Source organism: Lottia gigantea (genome assembly GCF_000327385.1).
Source record: "Lottia gigantea unplaced genomic scaffold LOTGIsca_151, whole genome shotgun sequence".
In the NCBI taxonomy this organism is placed as follows: domain Eukaryota; kingdom Metazoa; phylum Mollusca; class Gastropoda; family Lottiidae; genus Lottia; species Lottia gigantea.
The window spans coordinates 307,451-334,812 of record NW_008707814.1 but is presented as its reverse complement, the minus strand read 5'-3'; the positions used below and the strand labels follow the sequence as shown (position 1 = coordinate 334,812).

Genomic DNA, 27,362 nt, shown 5'->3' with positions numbered 1-27,362 from the left:
GCTTAAAGCAAGGCCTATCATGTTTGAATTAATTCAATAAAATTTGATTAGGTCTAAAATTAAAAAGCTATTTCTTATAATATTATTTTAAATAACTGTAGTCTGATTGAACGCAGTAATTGTGTTAACTCCCTTGAAGAATATTCCCGTCGTTCAACCGGAAATGCTGAAATAGGGTCAAGCTGACGCAAGCGCAGGACCGTACAAGGTTTACATCACACACGTGCAGGCAAAGGGCATTATTTTCTGTAAGATATAACGCAAAATAAAGAAAATGTTCGCCGCTAAAAGAGTGTCAGGCCAATGCCTGAAAAAGAGTGTCGTGTTTGTTCATGGAAATCAAATGTCAGAACTTTTAAAGGTAAGTAAATCGCAAGAAAAACAGTAAATCGGTTGACATTGAATCAGTTTTATGTAACCATTTCTCCACTCAGCTCACATACATACAGTCACACTGCTTTTATAACCTCTGCTAAAACAATAGTTTCATCACAAAAAAAACAAAAAAGACTATTGGTAAAATTAGAGAATGTCTTGTAAACCTTGGTTGGTAGTTGTGAAATACCAGTGCCTCCAAGTTTTAGAGATTCCTTGTTGGTTTGTTCGACTTTGTATTTGAAAATGAAAGAAATTTACACTAGGCTACTGGTCACTGGTAGATCTACCGGTACCAAAGACAAAATTGCTTAAATTCTGGCCTGAATCTTGACTCATTAATGTATTGTTTCTAGTATCAGCCCGTCATGATGAAATCACTGACAATAATCCTGTAAGAATCACAATTCTTTTGGTCTTATTAGGCTAATATAGGCCTAGACTTATCTCATAAAACATCAGCCGCCTAAGGTGAGCTTATGTGTGAATATATCGATATCCATTTGCATAACTAGTAAGGCTACCCTGAGTCTATGTAAAAGTTCTGACTCTTGATTCTGTATTTTGCAGAATCCTCTATATAAAAATTTACTTGGTGAATATGGTTGGGTACACAGAAGATTTAAGTAAGTACTGAAAATACTAATGGGTTATAGTCAACTTGGCACCTAATCAAAGGGGCTCCAAAGGTCAAAATCGCTATTAAAAATTACTTTTACTATTATACAAGTAGCTTAAAGGTATGATGATGCAATCTTTACCAGTTAATGTATCATATTATAGCCAACTAATATTTTTAATATCCTATTGGAAGCAGAATTTGTTAAAATTTTTAACAAACTGTAAGTAGTGTTAATAGCTCATGGCACTAACTTTAGAGTGAAATCCAAACTTAATTTTGTTGGGATTAGACCAACAGACAGACTTTCTTGAATTCAAAGGTACACTACATTGTAATTATGTTCTTTCTTATTAGGTCTGATAAAGTCAAAGGTCATGTTATTGGAATTGATTTGGGTACAACAAACTCGTGTGTGGCACTCATGGAAGGAAAAACTGCAAAAGTTTTAGAAAATTCAGAAGGTAAGTGGCTCAAGTCCAGTAGCCTGGTTATACAATTCAACAGCATTCATTTAAACTTTCGTCACTGCTAGGGGATTATATTTTCAAGTGCAGTTATCAACTATTATTAAAGGAATTGTGTAGAGGTTTTCTAAATTCTTTATGTTTATCAGAGACACTGATATTTTCAGTCAAATGTCTGCAATTCCACTACAACTAAGAGTTTTATGAAGTCACTATAATCACAAAGGGCCTTATGTGATAAAACAAATTTTGCGATGTGTACTACAGCACTTTTTGCAAGAATGTCAAAAATCCCCTGAAGTGCTGAATCTCAAAATCGTATTTTTTATTGAATTGTAAAATAACTATATGATATTTTTATTCATTAAAAAGGTTAAAGGGGATAATTATCTACTAAATACTGGTAATTCTTATTGAAAAATGGGCATAGATCAATATTAGATATAATCAAGTTTTCGGAAGAGCTTAACTTTCCAGCTAAGCTTTGTATGACCCTATTCAAATATTTAAAAATCATATCATTATAATTAACAGGTTCAAGAACAACCCCATCGGTCATAGCTTTTACTAAGGATGGAGAAAGATTGGCTGGTATGCCTGCTAAAAGACAAGCGGTAACCAATGCTGCCAATACCTTTTCGGCTACCAAACGTTTAATTGGTCGTAAATTCACTGATCCTGAAGTTCAGAAAGACATGTAAGTACTATTTATTTAATTTTCTCCCTGAAATTATGCCAAATTTTCGTTCTGTTTTTTTATTAACGTTTATTTTTAATCTAGCCACTTTTAGGGTCTAACAACAACCCTCTAGAACATTTGTCAAATTAACCTTTTGACCTTACTCGATGATATCTTCTTTAACCAATCAAATTTCTACCCTATCCAGCATTTTTTGGTCAAAGGGTTAGTTGTTCAAGACCCTAACTGAATTGGATATATTAAAAGAAAAAAGTAATAAAAATTAGAACCAAATTTTGGTCTGATTTTAATTGAATGAGACTGAATTCTTTTAGTAGAAGATTATTGGTTATGGTTGACGAATAGAATGAATATACGGCAAATGCATTTATGATTTTTAATGATATATACATATTATGTTGATTGTGACATTTTGATGTGTATTTCTTTTAGGAAAACTGTACCTTATAAAATTGTAAAAGCATCAAATGGTGATGCATGGTTAGAAGCTAATGGTAAAGTATATTCTCCGTCACAAATTGGTGCTTTTGTTCTTATGAAGATGAAAGAAACTGCAGGTAAAATAAACCTACTTGGGCCTCTTTTGAAAGCCATATATTAGGTAACAGAAATCAACTTAAGGCCATTTTTTACATTTATCAGTTGTGTTTCTTGATACTTAACACACACTGGGTTGGAACACTGTCATTTTGTGGCAGTCGGTAGTGAGTTGGATTGTCGCCTGCTATTAGGCGATTAGGTTAGAATCCTCAAGGTAAGAAAGATTCTGATGCTTGTGACTGTGCTTCCAAGAGTCAGTCTGATTTCAGCTTTTATCCCTTAATACCTAACAAGTAAAAATCTGAAATAATAGCTTTATAACCAGACGTAATATTTAAATATTTTTTGTATTACAGAAAGTTATCTAGGAAGTAATGTTAAAAATGCAGTTGTTACAGTACCAGCTTATTTTAACGATTCACAAAGACAGGTAAACTAAGATTTCTTTTCACTTGCTTTATTTGTTTTATTTTGCCATTTCCGTTAGGGTCTAAGGATAGCCCTCTTGAACATGCATCAAATTAACCTTTTGACCTAGTTCGATGCACGTTTTGATCAGTTTGTGATGCAATTCATTTGTACTGGTATACATCTGTACTGGTTATTCATTGGTACAGGTAATACATTTGTACTGGTAATACATTTGTATTTGTACTGGTAATACATTTGTATTTGTACTGGTAATACATTTGTATTTGTACTGATGATTCATTTTGTACTGGTGATTCATTTGTACTGGTGATTTATTTGTACTGGTAATTCATTTGTCCTGGTAATTCATTTGTCCTGGTAATTCATTTGTCCTGGTAATTCATTTGTCCTGGTAATTCATTTGTCCTGGTAATTCATTTGTCCTGGTAATTCATTTGAACTGGTGATTCATTTTGTACTGGTGATTCATTTGTACTGGTAATACATTTGTACTGGTAATACATTTGTACTGGTGATTCATTTGTACTGGTAATTGTAATCCCATGAAAATCTGTTTTTCTCTGTGTAGGCCACTAAAGATGCTGGTCAGATATCTGGATTAAATGTTTTAAGAGTAATTAATGAACCCACTGCAGCTGCTTTAGCTTATGGTATGGATAAAACAGAAGATAAATTGTAAGTATATATTTTATTATTGAAAAGTGCTGTGGTTGTCAATATGTAAACCATTTCTCATTATATTTGACTTACAATCCATGGTGAGAGAGTCGGACAAGTAAGACGTGAGATACCACCTAGGGCAGGGTTTTTCAACCTTGGGGTAATAATAGGGGTAAATTTGACATTTTGGAGGGTAATGAAGTGCCTTAGAGTCTAGCATAAAATTTACAATTTATTATTTTATTCAGTCAGGCTATTATCTGAAATGAAAAATGTTGCAGGGAAAACTCAAAATAGTAAGGATTTAAAGGGTAATGCAATGGATTAAGGATCCTGAAAGGGGTAATGGAGAGAAAAAGGTTGAAACCCTCTGACCTAGGGAATAGAGGTTTTATTATGGTATACAGTCAAGATATGACTTTTTTCAAGTTTTCTGTCTGAGAGACATCTAATGAATCAGACTTTGATTGCCACAGTTCAAAATAAGATAAAAAGTAGGCTAAGGCCATCGTACACCAAAGGGTGTTGAAGTTTTCATTAGTAAAGAATATAACTCATTTTTCAACTTTGTATCCTTTGTCATTTAAATGAATGAATGAATGAAATAATGTCCATAATCCAGTCAGCTATATTTTCTATATGAAGGTGATAGTGTTACGATTGTGGTATAGTAAATATAATAGTTAATTTATTTAGTATTTATCAACTGTTTTAGTTGGTATTTACTATTATTATTACTATTAATTACTGATTCTGAGAGTTGAGGACTAGTTTCTACTCTATTTCTCTTAGTTTTTGAATCAGACAGAATTTAAATGAATCAAAACTTATTTTCATGGAGTTGCTTTGATGTCTTAGGACATTGTAAATTTGTAACCCAAGCCTATCCCAATATACCTGACATTGTATTCTTGATTCTTCCATAATAATGTTATCTTAAATCTGCCACAAAATTGTGGCCCCGATCCTGCCATGACATTGAAATCCAAAACATTGTCATCTCAAACTTAACAACATTGTTACCCAGATTCTTTAATGACATTGTAACCCATATTATAGTGTCATTGTGACACAGATTCCTTCATGACATTGTAGTCTAGTAACCCAGTTTCCTTAATGACATTGTAATCTAGTAACCCAGACACCTTAATGACATTGTACCCATATTTTAGTGACATTGTAACACAGATTCCTTCATGACATTGTAATCTAGTAACCCAGACACCTTAATGACATTGTAACCCATATTTTAGTGACATTGTAACACAGATTCCTTCATGACATTGTAGTCTAGTAACCCAGTTTCCTTAATGACATTGTAACCCATATTTTAGTGACATTGTAACACAGATTCCTTCATGACATTGTAATCTAGTAACCCAGACTCCTTAATGACATTGTAACCCATATTTTAGTGACATTGTAACACAGATTCCTTCATGACATTGTAATCTAGTAACCCAGTTACCTTAATGACATTGTAACCCATATTTTAGTGACATTGTAACACAGATTCCTTCGTGACTTTGTAATCTAGTAACCCAGACACCTTAATGACATTGTAACCCATATTTTAGTGACATTGTAACACAGATTCCTTCGTGACATTGTAATCTAGTAACCCAGACACCTTAATGACATTGTAACTCCCAAACCTTGCATGGTATTGTCACCTCAAACCTTTCATTTCTTTTTAACCCTAAACCTTCTATGACACTGTCACCTCAAATTTTCCTTCCAAAGTCGTTCATGAGTGTTGCCCTCAACCTTCCATGAGTGCTGCCCTCAACCTTCCATGACAGGAAAACATTGAACATAAGTTCCACAACGTTCTATTTTCTTTGTTTTATAGAATAGCAGTGTATGATTTGGGAGGTGGTACATTTGATATCTCTATATTAGAGATCCAGAAAGGTGTATTTGAAGTCAAGTCGACCAATGGAGATACATTCCTTGGTGGTGAAGATTTTGATAATTTATTGGTCAACTTTTTATCTGCTGAATTCAAAAGAGATGTGCGTTGTAATTTTTTTGTGTTTTGATTCTTAGAAGTGACTAGAATTAGATGTATAGTCAACTATGCCATAAATCTCTTACTTTGGGAAGTTTTTTCCTGGTAAAGTCTTTATAGCCAAAACACCTCTCAGCAGCATATGGCAGACTTTAACACTTGAATAATCTGATGGCTTTGAAAAAATACAGATAGTTACCTCCATTATGGTGTGAGACTGGATAATCTATATCAAGTAACAAACCCATCCTTGGATTAACTTAGTAATTAGCAAAGTATCGACTTGTGAGACAACTAGTATTTTCCCCAAGTCATTAGAACACCTATATGCGACTGATATAAGTAATTGTCTAATAATGGAATATTATAAATAAATGAAAAAAAGGGATGGCATCTTTAAAGCTGAAAAAAAAAAAGAAAATTTGAGACATTTTTTAAATTTGTTTACAGCAAGGAATAGATGTTTCTAAAGATCCTATGGCCATGCAGAGATTACGTGAAGCAGCTGAAAAGGCTAAAATAGAATTGTCCTCCTCACTCCAGGTAATTCTTTACTTCTCAGTAGAGTTGATTTCTCTTTAGATTTATTTATCTTATTCTTAATCAGCATTTAAATTTCGAAAATCTGATTGAATTTGAGCAAATCTGGCCAGGTACATGTAGCTTATTGCTAGTAATTAGAGTTATATTAAGATTTCGAAAATCCATAATCCAGTCAGCTATATTTTCTATATGAAGGTGATAGTGTTACGATTGTGGTATAGTAAATATAATAGTTAATTTATTTAGTATTTATCAACTGTTTTAGTTGGTATTTACTATTATTATTACTATTAATTACTGATTCTGAGAGTTGAGGACTAGTTTCTACTCTATTACTCATAGTTTTTGAATCAGACAAAATTACAGAAAACTTTGAATTTGTTTATTGCAATAAGAATACTTTTGATTTAACAATTGGTTCCATTGAAACTTTTTGCTTGAATTCATTCCTCACTTGTCGACCTTACCTTTTCTTGATTTGATTTTGTAAGAGGGGCGGACATGGAAAAGCGTCTAGTCGTTCAGATATGAAAATTAACTGGAGCCCCGCGTGCTACAGACGGTACATGTTAAACCCTCGACAGTTGGAAATAAAAAAAAATGCAGGCAAAATTTCACTCATTGCTCCCTGCATGGCGTACGTTGCCCGTCTTCATTAGCCCACATGATGCAGAAAAGTAGGACATAAACCACACTTCATTTCATTTCATTTGATCAGATTTTATTTAGAGGTAGTTCTAACTCGTTTTCATCTTGCTGGCCAGTGTAGCTTAGCTGGTTTAGTTTTGCCTTGCCTTGGATTTTTCAACCTGGGTTTATACTCTTATTCTGCAGGCAATTTCTCTCATTGCGCACTGCACTACTTCTTCAGCTCATTTTTCTCCAATAATAAATTATTTTCAATTTAATCATTTCAGACGGACATCAACTTGCCCTATTTAACAATGGACGCCAGTGGACCAAAACACATGAATTTAAAGATGTCCAGATCGAAATTGGAGTCATTAGTTGATGGCTTAATCAAGAGAACAGTTGGTCCATGTCAGAAAGCTTTACAGGATGCTGAAGTTAAGAAATCTGATATTGGTGAAGTAATTCTTGTTGGTGGTATGACAAGAATGCCCAAGGTAGGTAACTAATTCTCCAATTGTGGACATGGTTGTCGTCCTGTCTTGTGGATGTTAGGACATCATATTACTTTGAATCCCTTTCCGAGTCATTGCTTTGCAATTGTAAAGATGTGTCAGAAATCTTTGCCATTGCTAAGCTAGATTTATAAGCATGTATATTAATAGGATATTCCTTATTGATTGAAGTTTATGATAATTCTATGAAACATGTTAGAGTTATTGCCCTATTTAATGGTTAATTACAATGAAAGTATTGGTTTCACAATTGATATTCTTGTTGTATATTAAAAGCTATATTTTTCTAATGATGTCCTTGGCATATGCTTTTGTGCCTGATTTTCCTTAAGCTAACATGTATAATTTTAATATGTTCTATTTTAGGTGCAATCTACAGTACAAGAATTATTTGGAAGACAGCCTAGTAAATCAGTTAATCCTGATGAAGCTGTGGCTATTGGTGCTGCTATTCAGGTAACACTATTTCTCACTAATTCACTATTCTAACTTCCTTAGCAATAAAAATTAGCTAAGTAACAATGGAATACCGCAAGTTGAAAGTTCAATTATGATTGGTTTTTGTCAAAGGCAATCTTGTCCACCAGCAGAGGAATCCTTTAATTGTTGTGTAATAAATAAGCCATATCAACATGTATGTGGACTCTCTGAAAGGTGTGTCTGATTGACAAATCCATGGTTTGAAAGTTTGATAATTGAAAGATGTTAATATAAATTGTAGGGTGGTGTTTTAGCTGGTGATGTAACTGATGTGTTATTATTAGATGTTACACCATTATCATTAGGTATTGAAACATTAGGTGGTGTCTTTACCAAACTCATTAATCGTAATACTACAATCCCAACTAAGAAGAGTCAAGTAAGTTCACTTTTAATTGAATTCCTTTAAAACTAAAGATAACAGCTTTGGATTTTTCAACCAGGTTTCTGCCTGTCATTAATGCAGATCGGAGGGACTGACAATGGAAAAGGCATATAGTAGGTAGGATGGGACAATAAGCCGAGGTCCTGTCTACAGATTGTGTGCACGTTAAAGATCTCTCAAAAGTTGGAAATCGAACAGACTTTTCTAGAATTGAACTCCTGATAGTCTGAAAGATATCTAGTAATTGAGATCTGAGAGTTGATGTTTCTATTTGCAGGTGTTTTCAACAGCAGCTGATGGACAAACCCAGGTAGAGATTAAAGTAGGTCAAGGTGAAAGAGAAATGGCAGGTGATAATAAACTACTTGGTCAATTTTCATTGGTATGTTGTACTTCTTAATTTCTCTATTCTCTTACTATATAATGTAATATCCTGCTCACAAGAAATGGTGGTGAACTTCATGATTATATGAACTTACATGGTTGGTGTAGAACACAAGAAAATAACTTTTCATTTTTATACACCCACAGGAAATCGGGGGGCCATATATTGGCGTCACCCCTGTTCATTGATTGGTCAGTCTGTTCACCTTTCTTGTGGGCGCAATAAAGACTGCATTTTTTTTATCCGATCTCTTGAAACTTGGTTTGTATGTATACATTGATAAGATCTCGGGACAATTTTGATCAAGTAAGAATTAAAAAAACAGTTGAATTTTTTTACTTTTTTTAAAATCTGATATCTAAAAATGATAAGTGATGTACAGTTAAAATAACTAAAAGAATTTGCTTTCAAAGCTTTAAGCTTTGCATTTCATAATATTTGAATTGCATGATGTTTTAGGTTGGTATCCCTCCATCACCACGAGGTGTACCTCAGATTGAAGTAACATTTGATATTGATGCTAATGGTATTGTTAATGTATCAGCTAGAGACAAGGGTACAGGCAAAGAACAACAGAGTAAGTGAAGTCTTTTAAGTCTAATCGTTAAAACATATTGTGCTATGAGAGAAGTTATCAAAATCTTAGTTTTAGTGAAATTGTAGGAACCACAGAAGTCTGATTGAAAATTGTAATGGTGCAAATTGATGCTACTCAGACAATTGTGCAAAACTAATTTGCTAGGCAATTAACATGGGAATTTTCAAATCAAATTTTTTTCCGTTAGTTGATATACTTAACTTGTGTGTTTGAGATTCCTTGATGGTGACAGTTAAAAAAGGAAAGTGGGCCAATGCAGCTATCTGTAAGAATTTCCAGTCGTGCACTCTGTATGTGCTACAGGTTGTGCACATTAAAGATCCCTCGACAGTAAAGTTGGAAATCGAAGAATAGCATGCTAATGCCACTGTCCTGGCAAAATTTCCCTCATTGCACCCTGCATCACGTTGCCTGTCTTCATTAGATCTTATGGTGCAGAAAAGTAGGACATAAAACTCCATTCATTTCATTTGCATGGTTTTGCTGAGCATATAAGCTCATATGCAGCAGTATTTTATTTCAAATAAAAGTTCTGTTAGTATGAAAGATGGTATCAAAATGTCTGTTAACTTGTCTTTTCTAGTTGTTATTCAATCATCTGGTGGATTATCTAAAGATGAAATAGAAAATATGGTGAAGAATGCTGAAGCTCATGCAGAAGAAGATAGGAAAAAGAAGGTATGGTGTAAATTGCAGGAATCGCAGACATCTGATTGAAATATAGAATGGTGCAAATTAATGCTACCAGTCTCCCCGATACACATATAAAGATTTAGAAAACCTCTTAACAATCTCTTTAATGGTTATTCATTGTCATTTGCATGATTTGAAGCTAGCCCTGCAATAAAATCATCTCTCTAGATAATGGAGGTAACAGTTCTGACCCAGAGATTACACATGTATGTAATAATTTGTATTATTTGACAGGATATCATTGAAGCTGTTAATCAAGCTGATTCTATCATACATGATACTGAAACTAAAATAACAGAATATAAAGATCAACTTCCATCAGAAGAGGTAGAGTAATGTTGCTTTTTCATATGTATTTGGTCTTTTGGACAATTCAATCCAAGTTGCAGTAAAACAGATGGCATCAAAAATGCTTTTAGTCAAAGTTGACTTCCAAGCCAATGAATTTACTTTGTGAACTATAAGAGTGTCATCATGAATGAAAAATGGTGTCAGGTGTCTAGAAGAGTAAGCATACCCAGCCCTGTACTACACCAGCCATTACTGCTCAATATTGCACAAAAAAAGGATGGTAAAAACTGATGCTGCCTTGAGATACATGTATTAATTTGAATCAAGTGTCTTACCAAACAACATTTTACTGACATAGAACTCTAAATAGTATATATACAACAGTTCTTACGAGTTATATTTAGACAAATAAATCTGTTAGGACGAGTTTGATTAATTATGTTCATGAGTAAGACACATAGTTATTGACAGCTTGATCTTATTGGGACATTGTGCAAGTCATGATTTTTCTTGAAGCTGGAGCTTCAGCCATGCAATAACATCAAAATGAGATGGTTGTAGCACACCTAAGCTCCGCCTACTTTCCTCTTATATTCTATTTGGCTTTCATGTTTAGTTATCCAAGTATGGTACAACAACAAATGGCTGATAATAGACCATGGTTTCCCTTGAACACACATTTTAAGCAATTTATTTCTTAAAAACATCAATGGAAAATGCAATTTATGTTACATTGTGGATTGTTTATATATTTACAGTGTGATAGTATTAGAACTAAAATAACTCAGTTAAGAGAAGTACTAGCTAATAAAGACAGTGAAACACCAGAAAGAATAAAGGAAGTGACCAATGACTTACAGAAAGATTCATTAAAACTCTTTGAAACTGCCTACAAGAAGGTAATGGACCGTTTCTCACAGTACTGGTACTGATATAAAACTTCCATGTTTGTTTTATCTTTATGGCATCTTGAAAAATACAGTTGCCTTGTTTCTTCAGGTTTTTTTTTTTTTTTTGTCTCATGACTCTCTAGCAAGAGCTTGGGGGTAATGCAGTACTTTGTAGTAGCATAAAATTTTTGAAAACTATAATGATAATTTAAGTCGTTTTATTCAGTCAAACTGTATTCTCGGACATAAAAAGAATGCAGGGTAAATCTAAGCGAAAATCACAAATAGTAAGGATTTATAGGGGAAAGGGGGTAATGCAATTGATCAAGGATCCTTTTTAATCCAATAAAGTATTTATTTGATGTAGAACTCGACTTAATTAATTTGTTGAAAATTCTCATTGGTCTCTTTTTTTTTCTCTACAGATGGCAGCTGAACGAGAACAACAGTCAGCCAATCAAAGTTCAACAACTGAAGAACCTAAAGCAGAAGATGAGACAAAGTCTGAAGAGAAGAAAGAAGAGAAAAACTAACTTATCATTTATAAACACCAGTGTTTTGTGTTAATTCATTATCATTGTATCAAGTTATAATATCTTGGACCATCTACAGTGTTATAGTTCTAAATTCAATTCAGGGCTTGCTATTCAAATTCACTAATAATGAAAATTTATAGATTGTAGAGAAAGCTATAGAATTTTGATATCTAACTGATAATTTCAAACAAAAATAAAATTTTGTTTATGGACAATCCGTTATGTTATTGTTTAGAACAAAAGAAATGAAAAAAATAATTAATGAGCTCGAAATTTTGTATTAAGAACCATAAATATAGGCCAAATTATCTAACTACTGTATGTAATGAGTCTATTTTGACCAGGCAAATGTCTTTTGAAATTAAGAGTGTCCATTAACGCTCTTAAGACCCATAAAATAATTTGAGTAACAATAAGTTTAACTTGTATGTTATTCAATCCAAAAATTACCTAAAAAAACTAAAAAAAAAACGATACTAGAACTACATCTGGGTGTAAGTTAGTTTCATTTGTCATTTTGAATGTAGATAGTTAATAATGTTGTATGAACAAATTTGAAATCTTTTGTCGATTCCACAAGAGTGGTTAAAATTAGACCAAACTTTCGTTTTTTTTTTTTTATTAGGTCTTATTTTGAATATAGCCACTTAAGTTAGGGTCTAACGACAACCCCCTTGAATGTTCTTCAAATAACCTTTTGACCTACCTCAATGATGTCTGCTTTAACTAATCAAATTTCAAGGCTGGTATATTGTGACGTAGTTTTTATCAGGTTAGGTCAAAAGGTTAATTTAACGAATGTTCAAGAGGGCTGTTGTTAAACCCCAACTGAAGTGGCTATATTAAGTATTAAAGCTCATGAAAAAATTGAATGAAAGTTTGGTCTGATATTAATGAGGCTGATTCTACCGCAAAAAATTACGTCTGAGAATCTAATGAAATATCAGAATGGAGCTTTTGGGCATTTATTTGAGATTTCAGGTTTGTTCAGTACATCTTAGATTTTCATATTAAAGCATTTATCCTAGTATGTGTGTGTGAAAGTTTGTAAGATATTATAGAGTATTCATTGGTTAAACATAGTCAGAAAATTAAGGAGATGATTGGTACAAATTGACGGATCCTTTTCCAAATTTCATTGCATGTAAATCATATTATGAAGATGGGTTATTTATAACTAATTTATGTTATTTTTCACAGAATGGGTATGCTACACAAGTTAGTTAAATATAACCTGATTTGGCAGAGATTGGACAATTGTTGGGTATATAATATGAATTGCACTGATTTAGAAAGAAAAAAAAACCTCTTGCATAAAATACTGTATTTTGTGGTAGTCTATCTCTTATTGAAAGTAGGATCTGCTTGAGTTAGTGTCATAGCTTAAGGGATCTAATATATTGTCCAGAATATGGAGACCCTTAAGGTGCCCTCACATCACAGTGATTACCAGTTTCGTATGGTGTGAATAATGGAAGTGGCCACGATTTCTGAACACAACTGGCAACTCAATTGCATGAGAATTTCATTCAAAACTTAAAAACGCTATTCTGATTTGCAACCATACACAGCTGGTGATCATCCTTTGATAGATATTTTTGACGGTTATTTTCTGGTTATATAAAGCCACAATGTTTGAACTTATTGTCTATTTTGGGAAGATTCTCTCGTCTTTGCAGATGCAGGAAATTCTTATAACCGTCAAAGATATTTGAGGCTAGTAAGAGTCTTTAAGAGATTGTAAAGAGGTTTTCTGAACTTCTTTTGTGTAACAGTGACAGTGACAGTATCAATTTGTACTATTGCAATTTTCAATCAGACGACTGTTCTCGCAATTCCACTAAAACTAAGTATTTGATGAAGTCACTAATCGCAAAATAAGCTTTATCACATTCACGACTTCACGATTAGTGATGTCATAAAATGTGTTTATGGAATTTGATGAACTACAGACATCTGATTGAAAATTGGAATGGTGCACATCAATTTATCAGTGTCCCAGATTCACATAACTTCTTTACAATCCCTTTAACATATAGCTTTACTCAGTGCTAGAATATTCACAAACTTTCTTGTTAGATATATAATCAGTTTTGTGTTGTATTCAATTTAATGAATCAAAATTTATGGAGTAAAATTTAGTATGAATATTTTTAAGAATTATTTTTTGTTTGACCACATGTTAATTATAAAATCGAATCATCTAAAAAATAAAACTAGAAAATTATTTTGTTTTATTCATTTTGCTTGTTCTGTGATAAAAGCAAAATAATATCTCTATCTTTGCTGGTATGAAACCTTTAACAATTTGCAATTGTCAAAGTATAAGCTGATAAACCTCAATTTCAGCTATGCATACCACTTTAGGATAGATAATCCTTTGTGCAGTTCTTAACCATATGAATGGGGCAACACCAAGCATTTAAGTTTCCAATTTGGGTGCCAATACCAACAGATGTTGGGGCAAAGTCTGAAAGTTAAAGCAAGTTGAAGGTAAATTTATGCATTAGAGAGCTTGCATAGTTTTGAGAACTCATCTTCACAATGTCAAGCTGTTATAAACTGTGTCTTCAACAGAAATACTAAATATTATTGCTTATTGTTACAATTAAGTCAAGTTAAGAAGTTTGTAATAGTTGGATATTGTGAAGATAAGATCCATAATTGGGTTTTAGGATGGTTTGTCTCTGACATTGAACTTTGTAGCTTTTGGTACAGAGAGCTTTAACTGAATTAACTAGCCCTATATTGGGTAGTCCAGAAAAAACAAAAAACACTTTTCATTTCAGGAAAGGTGTTGAAGCTATGGCTATAATATTTCTACCTCATTAGTATACAGATAAGAGGCATCTTTCTCCCCCCTCCCAAAAAAAAACCCTGTTTCCAATTACATGATTAACTGAGATATTCCTAGCCCTTTCTTCAGATGGGATCCGCTATCTGATAATAATAACATTATCACAACTATTTATTGACCATGGACACTTGTACAAAAATAATTCTAATAAATTATTCACACATAATGCTATCTATTAACATAATACAATCAATTAAAAAAAAATATTAACCCAGTGTAATACAAAATACAAATATGTGTTTTAAAATAACCAATTTACTTTGATTTTGTCAAATAGTAATAGTCACCTAATTCTTTGTTTCATGCATATTTTTTTTTTAATAATAATAAAGTACCAAATTTAATATCTTAAAGAATACTAATCTCAAAATTAAAGCTAATAAGAATGGAAGTAAATTTAGTAAAATTTCTAAATTACTTGAACATTACTTGGATTGGATGCTTCATTGTTAAAATGATCCTTTATCAAGAAATTGATGGATTGGTTCACTTTATCCAATCGAAAATGACCAATACAAGAGTGGTTGTAAGTAATATTCTGATGACGTCATTTGTGTTCATATTTACAAAACCTAACTTAAAATGTCTACACGTTGATTGGCAATCCCATGACATAAAATATATTACATCGATCCCTAATACAAAAATAAAGTGAAACATGGTAGAAATGTGTAACAGTTTTGGATATGTTAAAGAAACGATGTATCACTCGATCCTTAATACAAGATTGACCTACTGAAGTGAAACACGGTAGAAATAGGTAACAGTTTTAGACAGAAGAGGGAAAATAAATTTGCAGTAGCCATAATTCACCATACACATTTTTACCACAGAACATACAGTTGTACATACCATCACAAAATATTGCACATAATAGATTTTAACCTTCTGTGCTAATGGCTGTAAAATACATAGAAACACAGATGTATGTCTTATAAATCTTAAACCTTGAGCTTATAAAGGGGACTATCACAAGATGAATTCATGAAAACGGCAGCCTTGTATTCGCTTATGCAAAATATTGACTGCAGGATTTGGCAAGACATAGTCTATTTTGCGTTGCCATCTCGAAACCTTAACGTCCAACCAATGCCACGATGACAATTGCTTCAACCCGTTCCTTCGAGGTGAAGCTCAAGATTGAATGGCAGACCAGTTTAGAAATCTTTAGAAAACTTCAAGGCCTTACTTACTATGAATACACCAATGAGACTTTACAAAGCAATGAAATTATATATCAAATTTTTGGGCCAAGTTTAAAAATTTTGTTAAACGAACAACTAAAGGTGCGAGCACACGAACAGTCATGATGGGAGATTTTTGTCGCCGACTAGACTTGTCTTGAGTTTCAACTACTGGCACGGTTAGACAAGTAGACAAAAATCTCCAGTCGGTCATTTTTCAACATGTCAATAAGCTAAGATATTTGTGCACTATCTGGGTTTCATTCAAACATAAACACAAAGCAGTCCTTAGTTGTTTTGATAGAGTGGTTATGAACACAATTAAAGTCTGCCTTGTACACTTTCAATTACTATTGATTCTGTGTAAAAAATAAAGTAGACTGCTCTTGTTAATAGTGACCCTTCACACCATAGCAATCACCAATCACATATGGTTGCAAATAGGAATAAAAGTTTAGAAGGCAGCTCTCATGCAACTGTGTTCTAAGCTGTGCTAGAAACTCTTGGCCACTGGTAAACTTTATGTTTAAGGCCACTTCATGTTTTGAATTTTGCCTATGGTGTCCTTACAACACATACAAATTGTACTTTAAGAAAATATTCTCTAATTCTTTTTTAGTAAAAATTGGCGTTCAAGTTCATATTCAAAATGGAATTATCTAGAAAGAATACTGAAAGAAAAACATGTATAACAATATTTCTAAAAAAAAAAAAAAAAAAAAAACTTTATTTTGGAGATTGTGATGACAAAAATCTGCTATGCCATGATTCTTGCAACACTTCTAAGTTAAAGAATCAAAATGATCCTTGTATAAAACCAGCTTCAAGGTATACTACCTCTTACGATGACCAAAAAATTGAAATTTTTAAACTTGGCCAAAATGAGTTTTTATTCATCAGTGGACTTGCCTGGTGTCGTAACTATACAACAGAATCCCTCTGTAATCCAATAAATCTATAAAACTAAGTAATAATTCTTTAAACTAAGTAATTTTGAAACATGCTAAGAAGCGTGTTTCAATAATTATATAGTTTTAATGTATATAATATTATGTAGAGATTCTATTCTTTAGTCATGACACCTGGTAAGTCTAACTGATGAATATATACACTTGTTAACCAAGTTTGAGACTTTAAATTTTATGTCCATTCTAAGAGGTAATATACCTTTAAGAAGCAGGAACAAAAAAGAAAACAATTCTCTTACAAATTTGATAAACTACTGATAAAAAATCAAAGTGAATTAATAACATTATAAAGAAAATCATCACAACTACATTTTAGAGTTGATCTCATATATAATTCTTCAATCAACTTTTAACATTTTACTATATTCTTCTTGTGGTTTTTCTTTCCAAGACTCTTTAGCCTTTGTTCGTTTTAACTGACCATCCCTGAAAAACAATTTGGATTAAATCCAAAATATATCTTCTCTTACCCTATAATACGACTATATGAATATCTCCTTGATTAGAACCCTCCCCAACATAAAAAATTCTGATTCCTGTGCCAGTGCTTCTGCCCAGTGTCAGCTTTCACCCCCCTTAATACCAAAATTGGCATTGGAATAACTCAGCTGGTAGTAAGTATGATTGTCGTCTGTTAAATGGCTAGAAGCTTCCTCAAAGCAAAAAAAAATGTCCAGTCATGACCAATGCTTCCAAAAGTCAACCCCATGTCAGTTCAACCTGTTTCATGTAAATAAGATATGTAGATAGACCACTGAGTATGAAGTCAAATGGTCGTCTGCTTCTTAGTCTTTTAGGAGAAACTTACCATTCTAAATCAACCAATCCACCTTTAGCAGCTATTTCCCTTTTAACACGATTAGCAAACTCAATAGCATCTTCACCCTCCTTAAAATATATTATAAATTATAACTGAAATATCTGTTAATCAAACACCCATGAAGAGCTTCCAAATAAGATGCTTCTTTCCCTCCACACGATTCTCAACCACAAAAATTTTACTCCAAACTACACATGATTGTGAAATTCATAACTATTATATATAGACAATGCTGATTGGATGAAAAAGTTTGTTAGATTATAAACCTGCATACCACTTCGGATTAAATGGTTTATGGCTTTTTATTCCTAATGTGAAGCCCATGTATGCAAAGGGAACATGAATTTCAAACACAAGTAAAGAACATTACTTACAAGTTTATTCATTGGTGGAAGATACCAGACATCACAGACAACAGCCCAGCTTGTCATTATATTCAACAGATGTTGTATCATACCTTGTTTACTACTATTCCAGAAGGCATCACCAAATCTATTATCATACTGTAAGAGACAGAAGTAATGAGTTCAATAATCTTATATAGCAAGGCCAAACACAAAAAAATTTCCAAAGTCAACACTTAATAATGATTTTTGTTAAGATTATTAATATCTTTATGTATCTTGGTGGAATATCAAGTTTAATATCTACATGTATCCCAATGGAATATCACATGTCGGAACCTCAACTTTAATATCTGTGTGTATCGCAACAGTATATCAACTTTTATATCTACATTTATCTCAATGTAGTATTAACTTCAACATCTGTATTTATCCCACATCAATATCTACATGACGTATCCTAATGGAATATAGATTTTAATATCTAGATATATCCCACTGGAATATTAACTTTAATATCTACATGTATCCCAATGGAATATCACATGTCGGAACCTCAACTTTAATATCTGTGTGTATCGCAACAGTATATCTACATGTACCCCAATGTAGTATTAACTTCAACATCTGTATTTATTCCACATCAATATCTACATGACGTATCCTAATGGAATATAGATTTTAATATCTAGATATATCCCATTGGAATATTAACTTTAATATCTACATGTATCCCAATGGAATATCACATGTCGGAACCTCAACTTTAATATCTGTGTGTATCGCAACAGTATATCTACATTTACCCCAATGTAGTATTAACTTCAACATCTGTATTTATTCCACATCAATATCTACATGACGTATCCTAATGGAATATAGATTTTAATATCTAGATATATCCCACTGGAATATTAACTTTAATATCTACATGTATCTCAATAGAATATCAACTATAATATCTACATGTATCCTAATGGAATATAGATTTTAATATCTACACGTTTCCCAATAGAATATCAATTTTATATCTACATGTATCCTAATGGAATATAGATTTTAATATCTAGATATATCCCACTGGAATATTAACTTTAATATCTACATGTATCTCAATAGAATATCAACTATAATATCTACATGTATCTTAATGGAATATAGATTTTAATATCTACACGTTTCCCAATAGAATATCAATTTTATATCTACATGTATCCTAATGGAATATAGATTTTAATATCTAGATATATCCCACTGGAATATTAACTTTAATATCTACATGTATCTCAATAGAATATCAACTATAATATGATACTTGAATACTAACTTAAATACCTTCAATACTCAATATTACTTACTTTAAATACTCAATATTACTTACTTTAAATACTCAATATTACTTACTTTAAATACTCAATATTACTTACTTTAATAGCAACAGGAAAAATAGTTGTACCAACTTCAAAACTTCCTTTTTTAAACATCATAACTGACGTATTATTTATACATGTTCCTAAAATATAGAAAGACAGCGATGAGAAAAATTTGTGCCAGGACAGCAGAATTATACTTATTAATTCAATCATTTCAATTTCAAATGTCAAGGTTTCTTCAACATGCATAGCCTGTAACACGACTGTTCTCTAGAGGTAACATCTGAAATATGTCTTCATGTTTAATACATAAGAAAAGTCATAATTACTTACCTTCAGGAAATATAAGAATTGGTAATTTATCTAAATCATCCACATGTTCCCTCAACCTACAACAAATCAATAACAATAACCATTGTAAATACATTATAAACCATTAAAGAGGTCCTCACATATATGCGATCACCAGTTGCGTACGGTTGTCAATAAGAATAGAGGTCATTAGTTTCGAATGCAAACTTTCATGCAAACTGAGTTGTGAGTTGTGTTCGAAACTCATAGCTGCATTCATCATTTGCAACCATATGCAAATGTGGTGTGGCTATGGTGTGAGGGCACCTTTAACCGTAAGAGTACAATTACAATTTTCTCTGGTGTAATGGTATAAATAATATCTGAATATTCAAAATGCTTGGAGAACTGAAAAATATTTACATGACAAAAGGAAAAGAAACAATACCTATTCGTTACTAAGATTCTATCTTTGACTTCTGATCTTTCAAACCAGATATGTGATGTTGCTCTGGCCATAGCTCGTTGTAAAACACCTAATAACCCACCCTGAGACTGACCAATCTGTAAAATTATAAAAAATATTGTAAATCAAAACAAGAACTCAGGCATCGGAAAATTACCAAGCATATTACTAGTGTAATAGTCACCTTTCTTGTATCATGGAAGTTTGTAAATGATTTGATTGGATTGTACACCAGCGAATATAGCCAATCAGAGATCTTGTTTGTGAACTTACCATGGCATAACAATTATCACAAGATAACATGATATACTTACCATGGCATAACAATTATCACAAGATAACATGATATACTTACCATGGCATAACAATTATCACAAGATAACATGATATACTTACCATGGCATAACAATTATCACAAGATAACATGATATACATACCATGGCATAACAATTATCACAAGATAACATGATATACTTACCATGGCATAACAATTATCACAAGATAACATGATAACATCTATAGGTGATGTATGGTTAGCTACACAAATACCATTCTTAGCTTTATTTTCACTACAAGTAAAAAATTACAATATATATTAACTGTAGATGGTTTAATACATTTGGACTTAGACCACTAAAAACTTCCTGCGAATACAGTTTTGACAGACATTCTATCCTCCTTTTTAAAAGGGACATATTGGAGAGTTTTTTCAATGAGATTTCTGGAAAAAGTTATAGATTTAACATAAAACTATGAAAATATTAAAAATATGTCTTTACCTATTATGAAATGTGACAATAGCTGAACAAGCTCTGGCTAATATTCTAAAACACATTAACATTACATATTGATTGAGATCTCTCTTAAACCTGAAATATTCAATAATACATACAATACATAAAACATATCATATATCATATCACAACATATTGTATCATATCACAAACATATTGTATCATATCACAACATATTGTATCATATCACAAACATTACAACATATTAGAACGTATGTGAAATCATTAAGTAATTTATCATAACAATATCGTATATTATTATGCTTTTGAATCCGATGCCACTTTGGTTATAGGCAGGGCCCTAGCTAGCCTAGGATCCCAGGGAGAAGGGGGGCCAAAATTTTTCAAAGAGGGGCCTCAACTATGTACCTCAAAAAGACATTCAAGTCATCTACAGTCTGCACCTCATTCTTAATCCCACTTGTTATGAAATTTGTCAGAGATCTTTTCTATATTACCCAAAGGGGGCAAAGCTGTGTAATTTAATATATTTTACATGGAATATCTGCTATATAGGCACAGACAAAACTAGACCAAAATACAATCTTACTAAAATGTTTCTGTTCAAAAATCTAATTAAAAGACTGCAAATATAAAGTACAGAAAAAACTCACTTACCTAAATGGAAAAAGGACAAAATATCGAACAAGAAAACCTAATCCCCATATTATTGTTAAGCGTAAACTGAAAATCAAATGGATAAAATGGTTGCTTTATAACTGAATCTAATATTAAAGATGGGTTCCCTTATTTTTAATTTATGAAAATGAAAATGCTAATGCATATATGAATAGAAAGTAAAGGATAGATATTAAAGTTAATATTCCAGTGGGATATATCTAGATACTTGGAAAAATACCAGTTTGTCTTACATGTCCATAATTAATTCATAATTAGCTAAATTAGAAGATTTACCAGCAGAAACCAGTGAGTGGGAATTATTCTAACTTGCATTTTGGAATTATCTGAATATAATTGCTGATTTCAATCAGAAATACATCCAATTTTGTTTGGTTGTTACTCTATGCATTTGAATCTAACAATATTCTTTAAATCAAAAAGTAATTTTAGAAATCAAATGCTCTGTTGAGTCGAACAAAACAAGACAGTAAATAAATGTGAAAAAAAAAAATCACATAAAATTTTATATACCTGATATAATGGTAGCCATAATTTGTTCTTGATAGTAAATTCCATGATGGTAATTCTGTAACAGACAAATATCATGCAGTGTGCAATGAGAGAATAATTGCCAAGACAGAGGCATAAGCAATCTGTACTGGTGACACAAAAAAATGTTGGAAAAATCAGGCCACTTATTCTCGAAATGATCTTAGCACTAGGATGTCCTAGGTTCTTTCCTACTAACATTGATTCTAGGACATCCTCTCAAAATATGCCTGAATTGAATCCTGGAACCAAATGGTACTGAACATAATTTTGAAAAAAATTCAGATAATAAATATATCTAATCCTACCTTCAGCTGAAAATCTTTTAGTGACATCATCTTCAATAATAGTCTGAAACCAAAAATCATTCCTAATAAATCTACATTACTATATTACATGATTCCACGGAAGACTACAGGCTTTGTCTTAGTACATTAAAACAAGGATTCCGTCATTCCTGTAAACTTTTACAAAATTGAAAAGAAAATAGTAAAATAATAATTTCGACAAATCCTTAAAACTTCCAGAAAAATAGTTCCTGCAATTCTAGTTTCCATTCCAAACTTACCTCCACACCAGCTTTAGCAAAATATGTAATGTCTGATAGATTGAATTCCTTTTTAATTTGGTTAATACTAGGCACGGATTGTATCTTTATTCCACTTTTATAAGATATAGAAATATCTCTTTCAATAACATTTAACCCTAGAAACACAAAAATATGTGAATGATACATAGGTTTCGAAAAAATCTGCAATTCTCAGTTACCCAGGGCTGTTGATTTCAGAAATTCCCAGCCAGACACTTTAATATGTAAATTAAGATCTTGTACCAATTTTCATCAATGAAAATGTAGAAGATCTAAAGCATTTGCATCAAATGTCCTATCATTTTTTAGCTATAATCAGACATGACTGGCAAATATAGATAAATCAACAGCCATTTAAACATTGTAGTCTGAGAGGTGGTGGTTAGAATATCATATCACATGTTTGCAGCATGAAAAGCCCTCGTTAAACTTAGATTATTCCAAGATCATAAGAGAAAAATTATTTATTCATTTAAAGAAAAACAGAAGACAGTCAATCGCATATATATCATTTAATATATGAACAACCAGAGAAAAGACATACCATTTCCATTTTCAAGGGGCTTTTTAGTGTTTTCATTTGCATCCTCTTCTTCAGAGTCTTGTTCTTCATTTTGACGATTTCTTTGATAAGTTGATATTTTTTCTTTACCAAACTAAGAGATAATAAAATTATAATAATAAATATAATTATAGCAAACAATTAAAGGGATTGTAAAGAGGGTTTCTAATTGATAGCACTGATAGAATCAAGTTGCACCAATTTGCACCATTGAAATTTTCAATTAGATGTCTGAGGTTCCTGCAATTCCATACAATCCCTTACAGTAACTTCTGAAATTTCATTTACAGTTTAATGAAATAAACTGAGAGCGAAAGTGACATCATATAACGCTTATTTTTGGTGAAATTGCAAACCAGCAGACGCCTGACTGAAAATTGAGATAGTGAAAGTCGATTTCATCAGAGTTCCTATTAAAAAAAAAAAAGAAGAAAATCTCTTTAAAATCCTATTAAATTAAAGATCTGAGATATCCGTCTGAATCTCAACTGGCACCTTCATATGAAAAAAAATATAAGGTAAGCTTATAAATTCTGTTTATACTATACTGCATTTTGCTGTATTAACTATTCTGGTATTCTGACAACAATTAAGTGTCCGTCAATAAAATAGAAAAAATGTAGATCTATCTTATCTAATCTTTGTTCACACAATGCATAATAAGCTTATATTATGTTCACAGTCCAATTGAACCTAAAATTTCCAGAATTTGACTAGAACTACAACATTAGATCTACACAATCTTCTTGTCCATGATCAAGCCTAATTTAACTAATTAATAATAATGTTAATTACAAGCCTTAACACAATGGCAAAATCAAATTTGGAATAGAGTTAAAAGAAAAACTGGATATAATGCATTTGCAAGTTCTGGTTTATAATCTTGTCATTCATGAAATTCCGACTATCAAAAGAAGCGGAAATAAATCATACAATGAAAAAAATTTTGCCAAGAAAGAAAAAATCGAATTCACAAAATTATAGTTTACTCACATCAAAGACTTTTAACAAGAAAGAAACATATCTCTTTCTAATTCCTAGAGATTTTCCAAGAGAGGCGAGAACAATCACTAAAAATACAACTGAGACGACTGGAGCAAATAGAATAGACAAGATCGTAATTATTATTTGCTCTTCCATTTTTCCATGTCGAAATTTTCTCAATGGTGCCAATGTCCAAGTTCAAGGACGCACCTGTCCAGTTCGTGAATACTTGAGTCTGGATAATCTCGACTAACAATCATTTTTCTTTTTTTTTTTTTTTTTTGAATCTTGAAATAAAGATGGAATATGATATATCATAAACAAACATAAAATAGAAGCAAGATTCGATTATTTGCAAAATAGTTATCACTTCCTTTTACTATTTTTCATTCCGATGAACGAAACTAAGATCCGACATTGCGGACTACGTTGGCTTCCAAAAAATACAAGAATCAGACGAAAGTTTGAAAGACGGCAACTGACCAAGATATAAATAGGGTGGATTTGGGTGTACAATGAAAACAACTAATGTCACAGCATCCACAACAACAACTAATTTTCTCATTTGCTGATTTGCTGATTTTTGGCATATAAAAAGAAATATAACTTCGTTTTTGAGATGCAAAAATTCCTAAAAATGTTCGGGTTTCAAAGACAAGATGCGTTCGTTATGTGTTAATCAGAAATTGTTTTCGTTTCATTGTTTATTATTTATTGGTCAATTGATAGAAATAAATCAATAATACATAAAATACCTAATGAATATACATTCAAATTTTTTTTTATGGTTTGGATTTGATAGTCTTTGGCAAAGATTTTTGGCAAAGTAAGTTTGGTTCAGAATCGGCAGTGCAAGCGGCCGAACAGTCAAGTTAGTTTCATTGACCATCATGGCGGAGTATCAACCACTTCACAAGCCTGTCCGCATAAATCCCCTTATCCGAGTAAGCATTGTCCATTATTTACGTTTGTGCACAAGTCTTATTGAATGATGTCAACTTCCTTCTTTAAACATTACTTGAAACAATCTCTGTTTTACAAATGATTATGCTCTTAGTCTTAATTCTTTTGAAGGTCATAAAAACTTCACTTCAGTTCAGATTCACTATACCAAATGTGGTTGGTCGGACTTTTGTATTATGGCTCATAACAAATATCATTTGTTAATACATAGACGTCATAAATTAGTGAAGTCCTCTCTCTTGTGTACATTTTCCAATGCCTTATGCCGAGTAATGGGGCAATGTAGTAACATCTTATAGTTTTGGTTTGATGTGTGTTTGGAATTGGAAGGGGGTTACCAACTGGACCCCTGCTGTGTTTGCTTATCACTACACTAACAACATGTATGGCCGAAATCTCAATGTCATAATTGACACCAGGATTTATCAAGACGTAGACTGTATAGCATTGACAACTAGGAACCCCAATAACGTTACTTTCGTGTATGATCAATGCCAAGATGACAATGTAACCAACCTGTTCCTTTGGGTCAAAGCTTTACACAGAAGGGCTACTATCTACTCTATCTATTATCTATTCGGGCAGTGACCGAAAAAGCCTTGGGCAGATAAGTTGTGCTTTTGGGTGATGCTCTAAAAATAATTAAGTTCATGTCCAAAACAAAGAAAAATTGAAGACTCAGGTGCTTGGAGACATGCTTTGCCCAACATCTCAACCCTTCAAAATTTCAGGGAAAAACCAGCTCCCCCCCCTCCAAGCCAAAGGCCTTTAATCAAACATGAGTCCATTGTTGCACTAGTTAATCAGAAACAGTAACTTTTACCATGCTGATTTGTTTTGTATTACAGGCAGCTAGATATGGGATGATTTTTAGTGGTATTATTTATGGAGCCAGAAGATTTAGTAAGTATTTTCCCATAAGCATCTACTTCAATGCTAATGTCCTGGCAAAATTTGCCTGATTACACACTGCTAGGGTATTTTAAAGTAAAAGTTAATGCTCCATATCATTGTGATGTTTATACATGTAAATAGAAATGTTTTAGCCGCTAACTTTCTTTAGTCAATGCCTTTATGCTCCCCTTTTTATTCTTCATTGTAGGTAATTTAAAGAAATCAACTAAAGAAGAACAACAAGAAATATTAAGACAAATTGAAAGACGTGATGCCAACAAGAAAATACAAGATAAAATAAGAGGAGATGGTAAGTTTCCGGCAATGCCTCTCAAGTGGTAGACAAAGCTACTTTTCAGATATGCTGTCCTGACACTTTAATCAGAAATAGAAATTTGCAGATTTTTAAAAAAAGAAAAGAAAAGAGTTTTGAATAATATTTATAAACATATTATGTTTCTAAGTTTCAAAGAATTATGCTAACAACAAAAGTGTCGGGACAATAGATATGACTTCAAACTTTCAACCATTATATGAATGATTATAAAAAGGTTTTCTTAATGTTTTATGTGTATCAGGGACACTGATAGCATACATTTGCACCATTCCAAATTTCAATCGGATGTCTGTGGTTCCTGCGGTCTAGTCAAAGAACATTTTAAAGAGACGCAAGGAGTTGACAAAAGGGAGGCAAATCTGAAGTGATTGTTATATGGTTAGGCTTATGTTGCTAGCTTTTGAAGAAAGTTCATTAAAATTATACTGATATTGAGACTTTAAGTTTACCAAGCAAAATTTTAATCTGTATGTACATATAAATTAACTAGCTACATTCTTCAATTTCAGCCCAAATGATAGACTTAGCTAAAGAAGCTGGTATTCAACCTAAAGTATGAAAGTAGTAGTATTTCTTCTGATATTTTGTAATTTATAGGATAATAAATAAACTTCTGTTACTTTGCCTAGTTTATATTTCGAGATATTAATAAGGGTGCTGAAATTTAAAGGTGTGCACTGCCTCTTAGAATAACCCAAAAATTGAAAAATTTAGACTTGGTTAAAATGAGTCTTGCATTGTTTCTTAACTATACAAAAGAATCTCTCTATAATCCAATAAATCCATTAAACAAAGTAATTTTGAAACATGCTTAGAAGCGTGTTTTGATAATTATTTAGTTTAATGGATATCATCTTATATAGAGATTCTGTTCTTTAGTCATGACACCTGGTAAGTCTAACTGATGAATACATACACTTTTTGAGAAGGTTTGAATTATATGTCCATCCTAAGAGATGGTATTCCTTTAAACCTGGCCGATTTGGAAAAAGCATATAGTCCTTCGAATGATACAA

General features: G+C 32.2%; 2 protein-coding genes across 2 annotated transcripts; one reads left to right on the top strand and one right to left on the bottom strand.

The window, feature by feature from the left end:
- Nucleotides 1–203: 203 nt before the first annotated feature.
- LOTGIDRAFT_200867 (hypothetical protein) lies at nucleotides 204–13,976 on the top strand. Its single transcript, XM_009050676.1, has 18 exons — nucleotides 204–361; nucleotides 946–1,001; nucleotides 1,352–1,458; nucleotides 1,996–2,158; nucleotides 2,594–2,718; nucleotides 3,058–3,131; nucleotides 3,702–3,808; nucleotides 5,646–5,808; nucleotides 6,255–6,347; nucleotides 7,265–7,474; nucleotides 7,859–7,948; nucleotides 8,214–8,351; nucleotides 8,635–8,739; nucleotides 9,202–9,319; nucleotides 9,924–10,018; nucleotides 10,268–10,360; nucleotides 11,083–11,223; nucleotides 11,640–13,976. Exons 1-18 carry the CDS (start codon nucleotides 275–277, stop codon nucleotides 11,745–11,747), a joined length of 2,073 nt encoding a protein of 690 aa, XP_009048924.1. The 5' UTR covers nucleotides 204–274; the 3' UTR covers nucleotides 11,748–13,976.
- Nucleotides 13,977–17,097: 3,121 nt separating this feature from the next.
- On the bottom strand, nucleotides 17,098–22,753 carry LOTGIDRAFT_140795 (hypothetical protein; the record flags this gene model as incomplete). Its single annotated transcript, XM_009050675.1, has 13 exons — nucleotides 17,098–17,185; nucleotides 17,568–17,647; nucleotides 17,954–18,082; nucleotides 19,351–19,436; nucleotides 19,630–19,685; nucleotides 20,036–20,151; nucleotides 20,532–20,622; nucleotides 20,833–20,922; nucleotides 21,060–21,128; nucleotides 21,466–21,531; nucleotides 22,000–22,054; nucleotides 22,326–22,368; nucleotides 22,586–22,753. 13 exons carry the CDS (start codon nucleotides 22,751–22,753, stop codon nucleotides 17,098–17,100), a joined length of 1,137 nt encoding a protein of 378 aa, XP_009048923.1.
- Between the last annotated feature and the right edge of the window lie 4,609 nt (nucleotides 22,754–27,362).

Bases quoted from the DNA above. Each gene is read 5' to 3' on its own strand.
- LOTGIDRAFT_200867 (XM_009050676.1), top strand. From the start codon at position 275: ATGTTCGCCGCTAAAAGAGTGTCAGGCCAATGCCTGAAAAAGAGTGTC. The intron at 10,019-10,267 runs GTATGGTGTAAA...ATTATTTGACAG, and splicing joins AAGAAGATAGGAAAAAGAAG to GATATCATTGAAGCTGTTAA. The intron at 11,224-11,639 runs GTAATGGACCGT...TTTTCTCTACAG, and splicing joins TTGAAACTGCCTACAAGAAG to ATGGCAGCTGAACGAGAACA.